This window comes from Lissotriton vulgaris, chromosome 8 (genome assembly GCF_964263255.1).
Source record: "Lissotriton vulgaris chromosome 8, aLisVul1.2, whole genome shotgun sequence".
In the NCBI taxonomy this organism is placed as follows: domain Eukaryota; kingdom Metazoa; phylum Chordata; class Amphibia; order Caudata; family Salamandridae; genus Lissotriton; species Lissotriton vulgaris.
This window is the reverse complement of record NC_141696.1, coordinates 424,370,904-424,384,809: the sequence shown is the minus strand read 5'-3', so window position 1 is coordinate 424,384,809 and position 13,906 is coordinate 424,370,904. Positions and strand designations below refer to the sequence as shown.

Sequence of the window (13,906 nt, the reverse complement as noted above, 5' to 3'; positions counted from 1 at the left end):
ACAAGAACCTGATGCCTCATAACACCTCTGCACTCGATCGCCCCAGCCCAAGTAGCAGAGGACCAACGGTGCCCCCACGCCCTCTAGTATCATGAGACCCGAGTCCTCTTGTTGGTTCAGCCCGACTGGCCTCCCAGTCCCCGCCTGCAGGGACTTTGCCACTGGACCGAGCCCCATTGATTTCCACAAGACACCCAATGCGGGTTTGCACCTATGCACTGGCTGCCCCAGTGCTGCTCGAGGTGACTTGTTGGTGCTGTCTTGGTCCTTGCCCCATACTCACCTTAAGTCTTAAGGTTTGGTCCTGTAAGTTGTCATATATGACTTTCCGCCATATAATAACATTAGCGCTTCAGAAATTGCACTGTTGCTTTTTGAAAACTAAAAAAAGAAATTCTACTGATCAATCATTTGTGTCGAAGTAGAATGACTTCTCATGCATACAAGTTCTTGTGTAAACAACCCAGAGCCCTTTACCCTAGCTGCATCGCAGCATTCTTTTCTTAAAAGTTGGGCACTGGTGATAAACACGTGCTGCAAAATTACCATGTGGTGCAGTTACTTTTAAGTGAGACGCGAGGAATGAGACTCACCATAGTAAAGGCCAAAAAAGAAGCAGAAATGCTGGGGGGTCTAAATGGGTGGAACCCATATTGCTACAGTTAACCATCAACAATGCTAGTATGGTACTCTGTTGGGGGAGCCACCTGGCAATCAGGGGATGCAGACTATTCTTGCGGGTTGACCCTCGACAGGCGAAGACTGCTGTCCGTGCCTGTGAGTCCGATGCTGTGGGCTGCGGCGCATTCTGGTCTTTCAGGCAATAGCCCTCAGAAGCAGAAGAGTCCTCTTTGTGTGATCTAGATCTTCTACCTGTGGCAGATTTTGCCCATTTGCAATGTCTCCATCTGTTGGGCTAAGAGGGGTCAGCAATCCCCCAGTTGTCCAACCCCTGGGCCACAGGTGAGATCTGAGGCCGATTCAAAGGTGCCCACTTCTCCACCCAAGCCTTGTCATCATTGTCAAATTAGAATGCCTTTGTGGATGGCTTTGAGTCTCGCTAGGTACAGGAACATGTGTCTAACTTGCAGTGCCCTCATCTTGTCCTGTGAGTATTCTCTTGTTGCTGGACCCTCACTGTGTGATCAGGAAAGACCATAACCATTGTTGCTTGAAGGGGGACAGTCTATTGAAATCGGACCACTTGAAATAGCTCATCTCTCTGTAAATAATCCAGTAATCTGGGGATAACAGGCTGAGATGGGGAGCTTGGCAGTAGTTTCTGGTGAGGGCTGCTTTAGCGCTCTGGAATACAAAGCACAATGAGCGGTCTTGCATCAGGACCTATGATTTGAACCATTTAGTAAAGATGATTTCTGGTTACCCCCATGTGTGTCCTTCAGGACTCCCACCAGGTACAGATTGTTTCACCTGGAGGTTTCCTCTGCTTCTTAGCCCCACACAGCCTGCCACCATGTCCTCCTGGACGAGTCGGAGCTCTGAAAAAATAAACTAAGTCTATATGTCAAAATCTTGACCAGACAAAGGCTCCAATAGTATCTGGCCAATGTGAGGACATCCCTAGGCATGAAATTTGAGTTTTCCCACTCTTGAGCTATTCCCTCCAAAACCAGTGGCTTCGGCTGGACGTTGTCCAATTGCTATCTCAATTTGTGAGGACCTCCTCAGATATAACCTACAAACATGCTCTGCTGTAGGCTTTCGACTTGTATGTCAGAGACTAACTCCCAAGGTAAAATCTCTGGCTTGGACAATCCATATAGTTTAGATTTAAATTATAGGAATGTTAGTGTGGACCTAACAGCTTAGTGAATTTATTACTTGTGATGGACTACCCTCCACCTCCAATTAATAATTATTTTTCTTACAATAATGATCAACACTTTGCATTTAATCCTGGGCCCCACCGAAGTTCATTGATTTCTTTTAAAGTTGGTTTAATTGGTTTGTTGTATTTTGTAATCCACATTTGAACAGGTTGTCTCAACTTGTTTCTTGAATAGGTTTATGAAAATTACACTGCAGTCATTCAAGCAATGCTATGCCTAGGGATCTATTTGGTGGCACACTTAATTGTTTAAAACATTTTTAAGGAGGAGTTACAGAACTTAGCAGAGCAAATGTGTTGGCATAAGGTTCACTTTAATCCTTTAATCACTGCATTTAATGAAGTGTGTACAGTCAAATATTATACTGTAATTTATAACAATTATGTGAATACTGCAGTTATTAAGTTGATATGTAGGCCCTGGGAGTGGAATCCATCTCTATTATCTACAATGAAAGTGCTCACATGCTGGTAACAGCAATATTTCAGATTGTAAAGTCAGGGAAATCTTTAACTACAACACTTAATATAATTTTAAATATCTGTAAGTAGCAGTGTTCCTCCCAACATTGTTTGCAATAAGCTGAGGTGTATTTAAGATGGGACAAAACTGGTTTTACACTTCAAATGTGCTGCATGCCTAAATTAACTTGCCTTTGAACATAGAATATAACTGTCCAATTTTTTTCTACAGAGTTTTGCCTGGTCATCATGCTCAGAGTGGTCCATTGGTTTACGTGTGCCTTTTGTAGTTGACGTCTGTCCAATGACATTTGAACAACTTGATCTTTTACTTCGGCAAGTCAGCGAGGGGATGGACGGCAGTTCTGACTGGCCTCCTCCTCAGGAGAAAGAGTGTATGGCTGTAGCAACCCTGAATTTGCTAAGACTTCAGGTATTTTTTAGTCTCAACATCGACAATAAATAACCAAACAGATGCCTTTGCCAGAATAAAGTAGTTTGTTTATAGATTATTCCTGCAAATGACTGTCTTTGCTTTGAAATAATTCCATCTTTTTTTATTGAATCTGAATTATTCAGCTCCCAGTCCTCCACCCTTCTGTCTGAATGCTATTATTTGAGGTTACTAAAATGCTGCAATTGATGCTTTAATTTTAATTGGTAGGCTACTCAGTGCTTATGGGCGGCCTGTCATTAGATTATTAGATCCATGTCCCATCCATTTCATTCTAGTTGTTTTACCCTTTGATTATCTCATTTTAAATCTGGTTAGCAAATGCTCTGTTTATACTGCTAACCATAATAACAACATCACATGTGAAAGTGCCTATGATTTTGTAGTCTGCCTCATGACTCAGTTTAAGGCCTTTCTCCCACTTCATTAACAAATCAAACATACCTCTGCGAAAAGAGAGCTTTCTTATTGAGAAGTCTTTCCCTATTTTATTATTCTTCCAGGAAAACATCTTAAGGTAATTTTTATTGTCTCTGCATTCATATGGTTTCTTACTTCTTATGTTTATGTTTCCGAAGCGTTATAAGTGTATTTCCTGTTCCCAGTTGTGTGTTTATTTGGTTGCAACTGTTGAATATACACATACTCATCTGCTCTGGCTTAAAATTGGGAAAATGGAAAACCCGTGCATTGGGAATGATTGTACATGAATGTGAGTCTCATGCCCATGTCAGATATTGGAACAGAAAGAATGAACTTAACAGGAAAAGAGAAGTGTAGTTCTATCCTGCAGGGTGTTCTTGTGATGTATTAACAATGTTTTGTCTGCTCTGTGCCTTTGCAAGGGAACCAGATGGCGGTAGAAGCGAAAATGCAGAAAACTTGCACTTTTTGGTTGTATTAGCTATTATTTGCAACAATCCAAAACCAGAGATGACTGTAGGACGAAGTAGTGGGGTGATAGCATTACAGTCTGGCTCACATGCCCTATTGTGTACTTTTATTACCTTGCCCCATACTCACCTCACATTCATTTTAGTCCAGCCTTCCATGTCGTGCATATTAATATGTTCTATCATTATGTATCTCAGCATTATTTCTAGTGGAGGGTACTCTGACGAGGGTGTCTTGTGGTATGAGACTGTGTTGTGAAGAGGGATTGTGTTTGCGCATGTGTGATATCAGCAATTATGTATTGTAGACTGTCTCTGGCCAGATTCCTTGAGGCGGACTGCGGATTGGAGTGCCCTTGTTGAGCGGAGCAGTTTTCTCCAAGACTCGCCGGACCCGCTTCGCGGGTCCCGCTTCGCGTCCCTGATTGAGGAGGCTGTTTGATTGTACCTGTTGGGAGGAGAGCGGGAGAGGCGTTGGGACCAGCGGGGCTGCGAGCTGTTGAGCAGGGACTCCAGCGTCCAGGAGCCCCTGCGCGCCCAACCTGTTACACCTGGGCTGCTCTCCCCGCTGGCCACGCCCCCTTGCCGACGGAGTGAAAAGCGGCACTCACCCTACAGTTGCTGGGACCCTTCGCTGGATTGTAGACTGTCTTTGGCCAGATTCCTTGAGGCGGACTGCGGATTGGAGTGCCCTTGTTGAGCGGAGCAGTTTTCTCCAAGACTCGCCGGACCTGCTTCGCGGGTCCCGCTTCGCGTCCCTGATTAAGGAGGCTGTTTGATTGTACCTGTTGGGAGGAGAGCGGGAGAGGCGTTGGGACCAGCGGGGCTGCGAGCTGTTGAGCAGGGACTCCAGCGTCCAGGAGCCCCTGCGCGCCCAACCTGTTACACCTGGGCTGCTCTCCCCGCTGGCCACGCCCCCTTGCCGACGGAGTGAAAAGCGGCACTCACCCTACAGTTGCTGGGACCCTTCGCTGGATTGTAGACTGTCTTTGGCCAGATTCCTTGAGGCGGACTGCGGATTGGAGTGCCCTTGTTGAGCGGAGCAGTTTTCTCCAAGACTCGCCGGACCTGCTTCGCGGGTCCCGCTTCGCGTCCCTGATTGAGGAGGCTGTTTGATTGTACCTGTTGGGAGGAGAGCGGGAGAGGCGTTGGGACCAGCGGGGCTGCGAGCTGTTGAGCAGGGACTCCAGTGTCCAGGAGCCCCTGTGCGCCCAACCTGTTACACCTGGGCTGCTCTCCCCGCTGGCCACGCCCCCCTGCCTAACAGCAAACGAGCATACAGTCTCAGTGTACTTAAGTCCCCAGTGACACCGCTACGCGGGAGCGCGCCGGGAGAAGCCCGGGACAAGGGCGGGACCGTCTGTGGCCGTCAGGGGCCGAGGGAGGCCGGGCCGGGCCACCCCACTGACATTTTCACCTTTGGTATTTCGTGTACTTCTTTGTATAGTGAACTTACCCTGACTTGTCATATCACAGTGAGGTGCCACGAGGGTTATCTATATGGCTTGTTCTGCAAGTACTTCTACCTTGCTGCCTCCTATGGCCGATGTGGAAGCTGCTGTCATGGGCCCCTTAGATACCTATTTCAAACGGCTACCACAGGAAATTGATAGAGAAATCGCCTTGGCAGAAAGACGTGCTGGGCGTAGGTTGGCTATTGAGCTTATGAAAACCCCTCTTGAGAAACGCAAAAGCCAAAGTTTCCCCTCATTGGTCACCCCCTTATCATCTATCTTATTACCAGTAGTACAGGACATCCTACATCATTCACCACCAGTTAACGAGTCACTGGGTATTGTCCCCCTAGACAATGTAGCTACTACTGTGCCTGTAAAATATTCAAATGTTCCTACCCATTTATCTGTTGGGCAAAATGCCACACAAAAACTCAGTGTCCAAATGAATATTGCAAAATCCAAACCTTGCCCAAAAAGGAAAAGGGGTGCTACTGTAAAAAAATGTCAAGCTCTAAAACCCCCAAGGAAATATCGGAAATTGGGCACTAACATACGCCCTAGCCATGTCCTTGTAGAAAATCCAATCGGATTACCAACGGGAGAGGGTGAAGCCGTGGCAGTAGACTCAGACATCATAACATTGGTAACTCCTACAACACCACCATCGTCCGGAATTATAACATCCCCTGGGCCATTAACATCCAAGCCAGAATTCCTTTTAGAGTTAGAAAAATTAATACCCTCCCTTTTAAACCCGGTTGAGACTAGACTTAAAAAGCTAGAAGAACAATTGAACCATCTAGAGCAGGCTAGCTTAGACAATTTTTTTTCTATAAAAACTTTAATAAAGTCTTGCCATAAAAAGGGAGAAAATGGGAACAACCAACTAATATCTGAGCGAGATGCAGGTGCCGCGTTGGTTGATCCACAACTTCCGATTGTGAGTACTGCACCTAGCCAGCGGGGTAAAGGACAGAGTAATAAGGCTATCGCTGACCCATCAATAACTGTAATTAATAGTAATTGTGGGAAAACTAAGTCCTCCAGTACTGCAGCAAAAGGCAGAAAGGACAGCCCTAAGAACGCTGTCACTGTTGATAACATTAATACTCCACTCTTGCCAACCACTTCGACAACCAGTCATGGCACATTGATAAGCAATGCTAAAACTACTAATAATAATGATGTTGGAACACGTACGTCCCATGTTCTACAGCCAATAAGTAGTGGTGGTCTTGCAAGGGATGGAAATAGCATAGCTGAAGGAAATAAAGCTCCTACAGTACTGAAAAATGTTGCCCCATCATGCCTTGTCGTCCCAGAACATAGCCAACCAACATCCCATGTGACTAAACTCCCGGCTAGGATACCCCCGGTACAACTTACCCCTGATTCCTACCCCTATGTGGCTATCCTTACCAATGTTCCCCTCTTATTGGAAGGACAAAGAGAAACCTATGACATGCTTAAAAACAAAGTTATGCATTGGTTACGGGTCAATAGACCCTTGCCAGGGGAAGTGGACGGTTTGATCATTGGGGTTAGAAGGGTCAACTGGATAGGGAGTACCTTGAAAAAACTGGGGGGTGAATGTATTATAATTAATTTCCAAGACCCAAGGGTAGTAGGGTTAATTACGAGATCTGGTTGTAGTACTAGCAATGGTGGGATTGGCATTGTGGATCTCACTTTTTTCTACCCAAGACCTGTGGCTTCTTATTTTGGGGGGAACATTGAGCCAGTGAGACCCAGTATTCCTCCTTGGGCAGAGATTAACCCTTCCCTTTTCCCTACCCCACAACCAAGTGGCTGCTACAAGCAGGCATATAATCCTTATGACAGGTTAGGGAATATGAGGTGGGGATGTTGACAGAAACAAGTTGAACCCACTGTCTTTGCGGATAATATGGACAGGGAAAATATCCCGGAGACATCACTTGCAACAAATGGAGATGTAATGTCCAGCTTAGATGGAGAACTTAACATTAGGGAAAATGGAAACATTAGGGGGGACAATATTGTATGTTTGAAAGACATGGGGGGTGAATCCAGATTTTCATCAAGTATGGGTGTAAATGATGGTAAAAATGCCAATTGTATAGAAATTGTCCTAGAAGAAGGTGGTGATTGTGAGAGCTTGACCAACTCCCCGGTTATTCAAACTGCTGATGGGAAGATTTGCAAAGACAGCACTATGGGGAAGTTTTTTTCGTGGAATATCGCGGGGCTGAGTACTAAATTGTTGTCACAAAGTTGGATAGATTTTGTTAACGGATTTGAAATGTGTTTGTTCCAAGAGACGTGGGCTTGTGACCCAATCTTCCTCCCAGGTTACCTAAATTATTGTATACCAGCGAGTAGAGGCCCAAGGGGCAGACCTATGGGAGGTCTAACAGTTTGGATCAAGCAAAGTTTACGACTTAAGATAAAGGTGCTTGACCTAGGCTGTAAAGATATACAACTGCTAAGAATATTACCGGAGAAGGGGGGTGTGATAGACATTTATAATATTTATGCTAGGGGCACATGTGCTGGGAGCTCCCCTACCCTAGAAGCCCTATCCACCTTCCTAGAATCACAGTCACTGGGAAATAGAGTGGTCGTGGCTGGTGATCTCAACAGGACATTTGAGCCCCTAGAAAGCACGGAACACCCAATAGGACAGGAGGAAGATGCCCAATGGGGTATTCCAAACCTAAATTTAGTGCCAGTTAAGCGGTGGACAAAGGATATACTATTGTTGAACGCGTTATGTCTGGAACATGGCCTGAGGGCCCTTAATGGCAGGACAAAGAGTGATCAGGGAGGAAATTGCTCATTTGACAATGGCCATAGTAAAAGTAGGATTGACTATGCCATCTGTAGCTTAAAGCTATGGTGTGGCGTAGTCGATATGGAAATCAAGGGTAGATTAGAAAGCGACCATAATCCCCTTTGTGTCACCCATTCCTGGTGGAGGGCTATGCCTGACAACCCAGAGTCAATTAGCGAGACCATAGCGGTTATGGCTAATGACTCACGAAGGGTGAAATGGCCAAATGTGTTGGCAAATCTCGCTTCCTTGGACCACATAAACTTGGAGGTTGATAAAGCAATTGCCGCGATGGAAATAGTGAATCCTGTAACTTCTGGTTCCTCCTCAACAACAGACATACATGACGCATTCTTTTCCGTGATAAAACCGTTTTTCACAAGATTAGTCAAGGCTAATAGAAAAGTACCCATTAAACAGGCGAGGTGGTTTAATAAACAGTGTAGGTTAACTAGATTAGAGCTGGGTAGGGCAATCCAAAGTAGGGATAAGGCTTTGATTTGTATATCCAGGAAACAATACAATGATAACATCCGTAAGGCTAAGAAACAGTGGGACGAGGAACACTGGGAGGAGCTACTTGAAGCCTCTGGGTCAAGAGACTCGAGACTTTTTTGGAAAATTTTGAAGTGGGGCAGAGGTGGCACCCCCAATAACCCAGACAATAATGTTAATGAGGCATCCTGGGTTGAGTATTTTAAGCCCCAGTATGCAGAGAATAGGGATATTATGGCCATTGACCCTATCCCAGTGGCATTTTGCGAGGGAGACCTATTCACAAAGAAAGAATCTGAACTGGTAATTTCAACACTACAAGGGGGGAAAGCACCGGGGTTAGATGGAATTCCCTCAGATATATTCAAGCATGACAAGACCCGGTGGGCCAAGTACGTGACCTTACTGGGAAATGCTCTAGCTAAAGGGGCCAAAATTCCTGAAATATGGAAGGGGGCAATAATTATACCGATCTACAAGAAAGGCGATCGGTCGCTACCAGCCAACTATAGGCCGATAAGTTTGATAGCCACCATCCAAAAAGTGGTGGGGAAGATGGTGGTCAACAAACTTATGGCTTGGGTAGAAGAGAATAATGCTCTCTCCCCCTACCAGGCAGGATTTAGGCAGGCAACTAGCACGGTAGATCAAATATTTCGATTTACCATGCTACGGTGGGGAACTGTACTCCTTGGTGAAGGCAGCCTCTATGTAGCATTCGTAGACTTGAGGGCTGCCTTCGACCTGGTCCCTAGGAGCAAGTTGTGGGTAGCTCTGAATAAGATAGGGGTCCCACCCGAGTTGCTTACATTAATAATGCGTCTCCACGAAGGCAACTTTGCTAAAGTTCAGTGGGGGAGGAACGGGGAATCTACCATCAATTTCCCAGTCGAGCGAGGTGTGCGGCAGGGATGCGCTATGGCGCCCCTGCTGTTCTCCCTGTTCGTTAATGGCATAGTGGATAAGATGTTAGACGCAAGGGTAGACGCACCATCGCTAGCTGGCATCAGGGTTCCGATCCTGATGTTCGCTGACGATACCCTGATTGTGTCCAAAACCCCGGCAGGACTCCAGCGAGCCTTGAACATATTTGATATGCTTTGTAGGGAACAAGGCCTAGAAGTTAATGTTAGTAAAACAAAGCTGATGGTTTTTGGACATAAGTGCCGATCACAACCAAGGGTATCTCTGAACAACACTAAGCTTGAGGTAGTAAATGTTTTTACATACCTAGGGGTAGAGATATCGAGTAAGCCAGGTTGGTCACGACATATCGAGAAGGCGGTACTGAAACATCAGCAGATTTCAGGAGCGCTCCGGAAGGAACAAGTAAAATCGAAAATTAGGCCTATAAAACCGGTACTCATGGTCTATGATGCCAAAGCCTTGGGTGCAGCCCTGTATGGGGCTGAAGTCTGGGGTTTTGAGAGGCTCAACACCCTACAAATATCTGAGAATAGGTTCCTGAGAGGAATAACAAGTTTTCCCCAGAGTACCCCACTAATACCTCTTGGTCTGGACCTAGGAAGGAGATTAGCTAGTGACCGTGCTCGACTAAGGCCTATCCTTTATTGGAGACGGCTTTGGACGACCCCAGAGATCAGACACTATGCCGATGGGTTCCTAGCCCTAGCCAAATCGGATGTCTTTCACAAAATCACATGGCTGAAGATGCTCAGGGATGCCCTTGTTGAGCTAGGCCTTTCTAACCTCTGGGAAAATCCTCTTGGGAAAGTGTTCCCAAGTAAAAACACTATCAAGGCCATATACTGGGACTATATAGAACATAAGCTCTGGAGGAGTACACACCCAGAAACAATGGGCGGTAAATTTATGGAAATCAAAATGAGACCTGCATTGGAGCAGTATTGGGATAAGATAACTGTTCCGATAGATAGGAAATTTTTCTTCCAGTTAAGGGCAGGTTCTCTCCCCCTGAGGTCACTGACGTGTAGTTGGAGGAATAGCAACGGTTCGTGTTGCCCAGCATGTGGTGCCCCCAATGAAAGTATTACCCACTTCTTATTTCTGTGTGAGGCCTATGCAAACCCAAGAAAATCATGGCTGGCACCTGTTTGTAGAAATCTTGGGGTATCAAGCGGTGTAGAGGGGTTGAGAATCATCTGTACCTCCACCGAAATGCCCATTGTATTAGGAACAGCAAAATACTTGGGGTGGGCTTGGTCTATTAGGCGAAGGGCCCAACTTTCCAATATGTAATATATCTTAATTCACTTGAGAAAGCTTGCACAAGTTATTACAAAATGTATTTTATGTGTATGAAACATGGATTTTAACTGTATTGTGTTTTTTAAATATATGTAATGTGTTTTGAAATGTATGTATTTTATACTTCTTGTCTGTGCTTTTATGAGTGTATAACTCGAATAAAGCTTTTTCAATCAATCAGTATTGTTGGTGCTTTGTATCGAGGGTGCTTCCGTTGTTTGTATGAGACTTTTTTTTATCCATATATTTTCTGGATAGTGTTGTCTGTCAGCTATGAGAGATCCCAGAAAAGGCAGTAGGGGTCTAGTATGATCACCAACCGGTGTTCCAGTTTCAGAGTACCTTGTGTCTGTCATCGATTGGTCATGGCTTGTGTGTGGTTAGGGTGATGTTGGTGTGTATGAGCTGTCATTTTATCAATCATTCATATATCATTTTATCAATCATTCATATATATATATTGCATTAAAAGGAATATTTCAACATGGTTGAACAATAAACTACTCTAGTTTATTTGAACAGACAACCCCTGCTTACTATCATGTCATTTTCTTGGCTCTTTATTACTGTAAAATAATCAAATTGGTCTTTTTAGCGAACTCCGAAAGAATTCTCCACACGTTTCAATAGCATTTTTGGGCTGACGTTTTTTTCTAATGTCTGTTAAATGCTTATTTATTCTTATTTTTCTTTAGTTGCATGCTGCCATCAGTCATCAGGTTGACCCTGAATATCTTGGACTTGGTTTTGGAAGCAGTCTGTTGAATAGCCTAAAACAAACAGTGGTAACGTTGGCTAGTAATGCTGGAGTACTCAACACAGTACAATCAGCTGCGCAAGCGGTGCTCCAGAGTGGATGGTCTGTGCTTCTACCAACTGCAGAGGAACGTGCAAGGGCTCTCTCAGCTCTTCTTCCCTGTGCAGGTGAGTCTGAAATTCTGAATTCTGCTTTTGATTGTATCTTTGATAGTTATATTAAACAAATTTTAATGCCTGTGGGAAAGTTTACCCTTCATTTTGTCTAAGAAGCCAGTTCTCAGAGGCTTATGGAACACAAAGGCAATCTGTGAAACATATATTGCCTCTTGTCCCTTGAACCTCAGCAACCTGAAATAACTCCTAGCTATGTAAATATTAAGAACCTCGTTGTTAGGCTTAGACTCCCATTGGGTAGTGATTAGAAGAAATCAAAGCTTAAGTATTCTGGTTTTAGCTCCTAGGTACTGGGAGCACAGAAATTATGCACAATTACTATATTCTCCAAGCAGTCTTATGACTATAAATGAGCAAATACTTTTATTCACAGTTAACAACTAAATAGGACATTGAAATGTTTGCTTTGTAGCCTCACAGTAAATTATAGAATGTTGGCATTATAGGCATGAACAATCTGGCCCTTGCAGGTTACCAGGTAAAATCAGCTATGCTAGTAAAGCTCAACCTTTTGTATTGTAACAGTGTTATATGGTATGCAGGGAAATGCTGTTTAGGTCTCTGTGGCCAAATACAACTTGCTGTACTTCTGAAAGGACCTCAGTGACTCAGTTCTTCTTCCACAGTCCTTGTATCATTCAGGTACATGCAGTCGAGATTCCTGGTCAGCAGCATTTTCTTCGGAAGCATGCATTTAAGTCCTTTCTTCAGCAGGCATGGCTGTCAAGGAAGATCAATTTAGGGGAAAAACATGCTCTGAAATCCTGCAATCTTGGTACTGCTCGTCGGCACCACCCTATTAGCTTGCATGAACAACAAAAACTTTTCTGATGGCTTCTTGTACCTGCAGATTCCTCCCCTGTAGAACAACACCAGGCATCAGACTGGATCTGGAAACTTCTAAGCCCTCACAACGCCAGGAGGGGACATTGGCATCTTCTCAACGCTGTAAGTGGGATTGGGTGACATCATTAAAGCTATACAGCGCCCGCCCTAGTCTAGCACTGCCAGATCCTTTTTTCTGCACCTCTGAAATCTATTGGCAGCAATGCTCTCTAAAGAGATTGTTTCCTCACACAAAATGTAAAATGTGCAGTACTTTGCAGTTCCTAAAAAGCTGGGGTTTATACCCTGCACTGACTGTGAAGGACAGCTGTCCATCACCAACCCTCACATAGTTTGCAACTGGTTCCTGGGGTCAGAACATGACTCCTGACTCTCTTCCTTATGTCGCAGTCTGCACCCCAAGACTAGTAAGGAACTTGGAGCTAAGCTCTGTATGGCCTGAGCCAGAGAGGACAGATGAAGTAGGAAGCATTCCTGACACCGCTCGAGGTCACCATCTACTTCACCTAGAAGCCAAGGAAGAAGCATAAGAAGAACATCAAACGATCCAGGGGTAAGTCACCCTGTTGCTCTCCTACTCCCACAGGACATTCTTCCTCGTAGTTAGAGCTAGTAGACTTGGCCCCGGCAGCACCCCCTCCAAGATGTCGGGCTTTGGTAACCCCACTGGACATGTATCAACTTCAGCCTCCACCAGATCCTTTTGTTCCAGGACATGCACCTTCCTCCCAACGCCTTTGCCTGCTTCCCCCTGGTATCCGATGCCAGGGTCGGACCAGGCGATGTTCTTAAACGCCATGTGCACCATTGTGTAAGAGCTTCCATGCCATCTGGCCTTCCTATTGGCCCATCCGCTCCATATGAAAAACCACTGTTCCTCCTTATGGTCCCAGTGCTGACTGGCACCGTACCATTGACCTGGATCCTGACTCCTCATTGCTTCGACCATGTCCTCTAATACAACAAAGCCACCCCGCTCCCAATGCCAGATACAACCCCAACAGTGCTACTACCCTATGCCATTCCGGAGAATAGATCCCACAGAGAAACCCAGTGCCCTATTGAGGAAGAGGAATACCAAAACCGGCTTCATGCTATTTTCTGAAGTGAAGTGAAATTGGAAGAAACTGGACATAAACCACTTCGCGTCCGTCCTAATCGCTGCCCCTCTGGATGAAATATTTGACACCGAGGACATAGAGATCGTAGCCACCAAAATTAACAAATGGATCCTAGGTGCCCTAGACATTTGCCTTCCCCTGGCTCACAAAAAATCCACCCCTCACAACTCCCCAGCCTTATGGTATAATGAGCAACTGAAGGCTGCTAAATCCAAATGCATACGCTTAGAACGCCTCTGGAGGAAAGATTACTCCCCGGTTGCCAGCTCGAACTACAGAAACGAGCTCAAGCTTTATCATAGAGCCTGTAACACGGCTCGAGCCAATTATGTAGCCAAATCTATCTCTGAAGCTA

General features: G+C 45.2%; 1 protein-coding gene across 5 annotated transcripts in view; it reads left to right on the top strand.

Moving 5' to 3' along the window:
* HERC2 (HECT and RLD domain containing E3 ubiquitin protein ligase 2) overlaps nucleotides 1-13,906 on the top strand; it is a 1,676,463-nt gene that overhangs the window by 284,928 nt on the left and 1,377,629 nt on the right. For all 5 annotated transcript variants that reach the window (XM_086934186.1, XM_086934185.1, XM_086934187.1 and 2 more), the window contains exons 17-18: nucleotides 2,544-2,744; nucleotides 11,347-11,575. In XM_086934186.1, coding sequence (XP_086790312.1) covers nucleotides 2,544-2,744; nucleotides 11,347-11,575 — 430 coding nt within the window. The remainder of the gene's footprint in view (nucleotides 1-2,543; nucleotides 2,745-11,346; nucleotides 11,576-13,906) is intronic.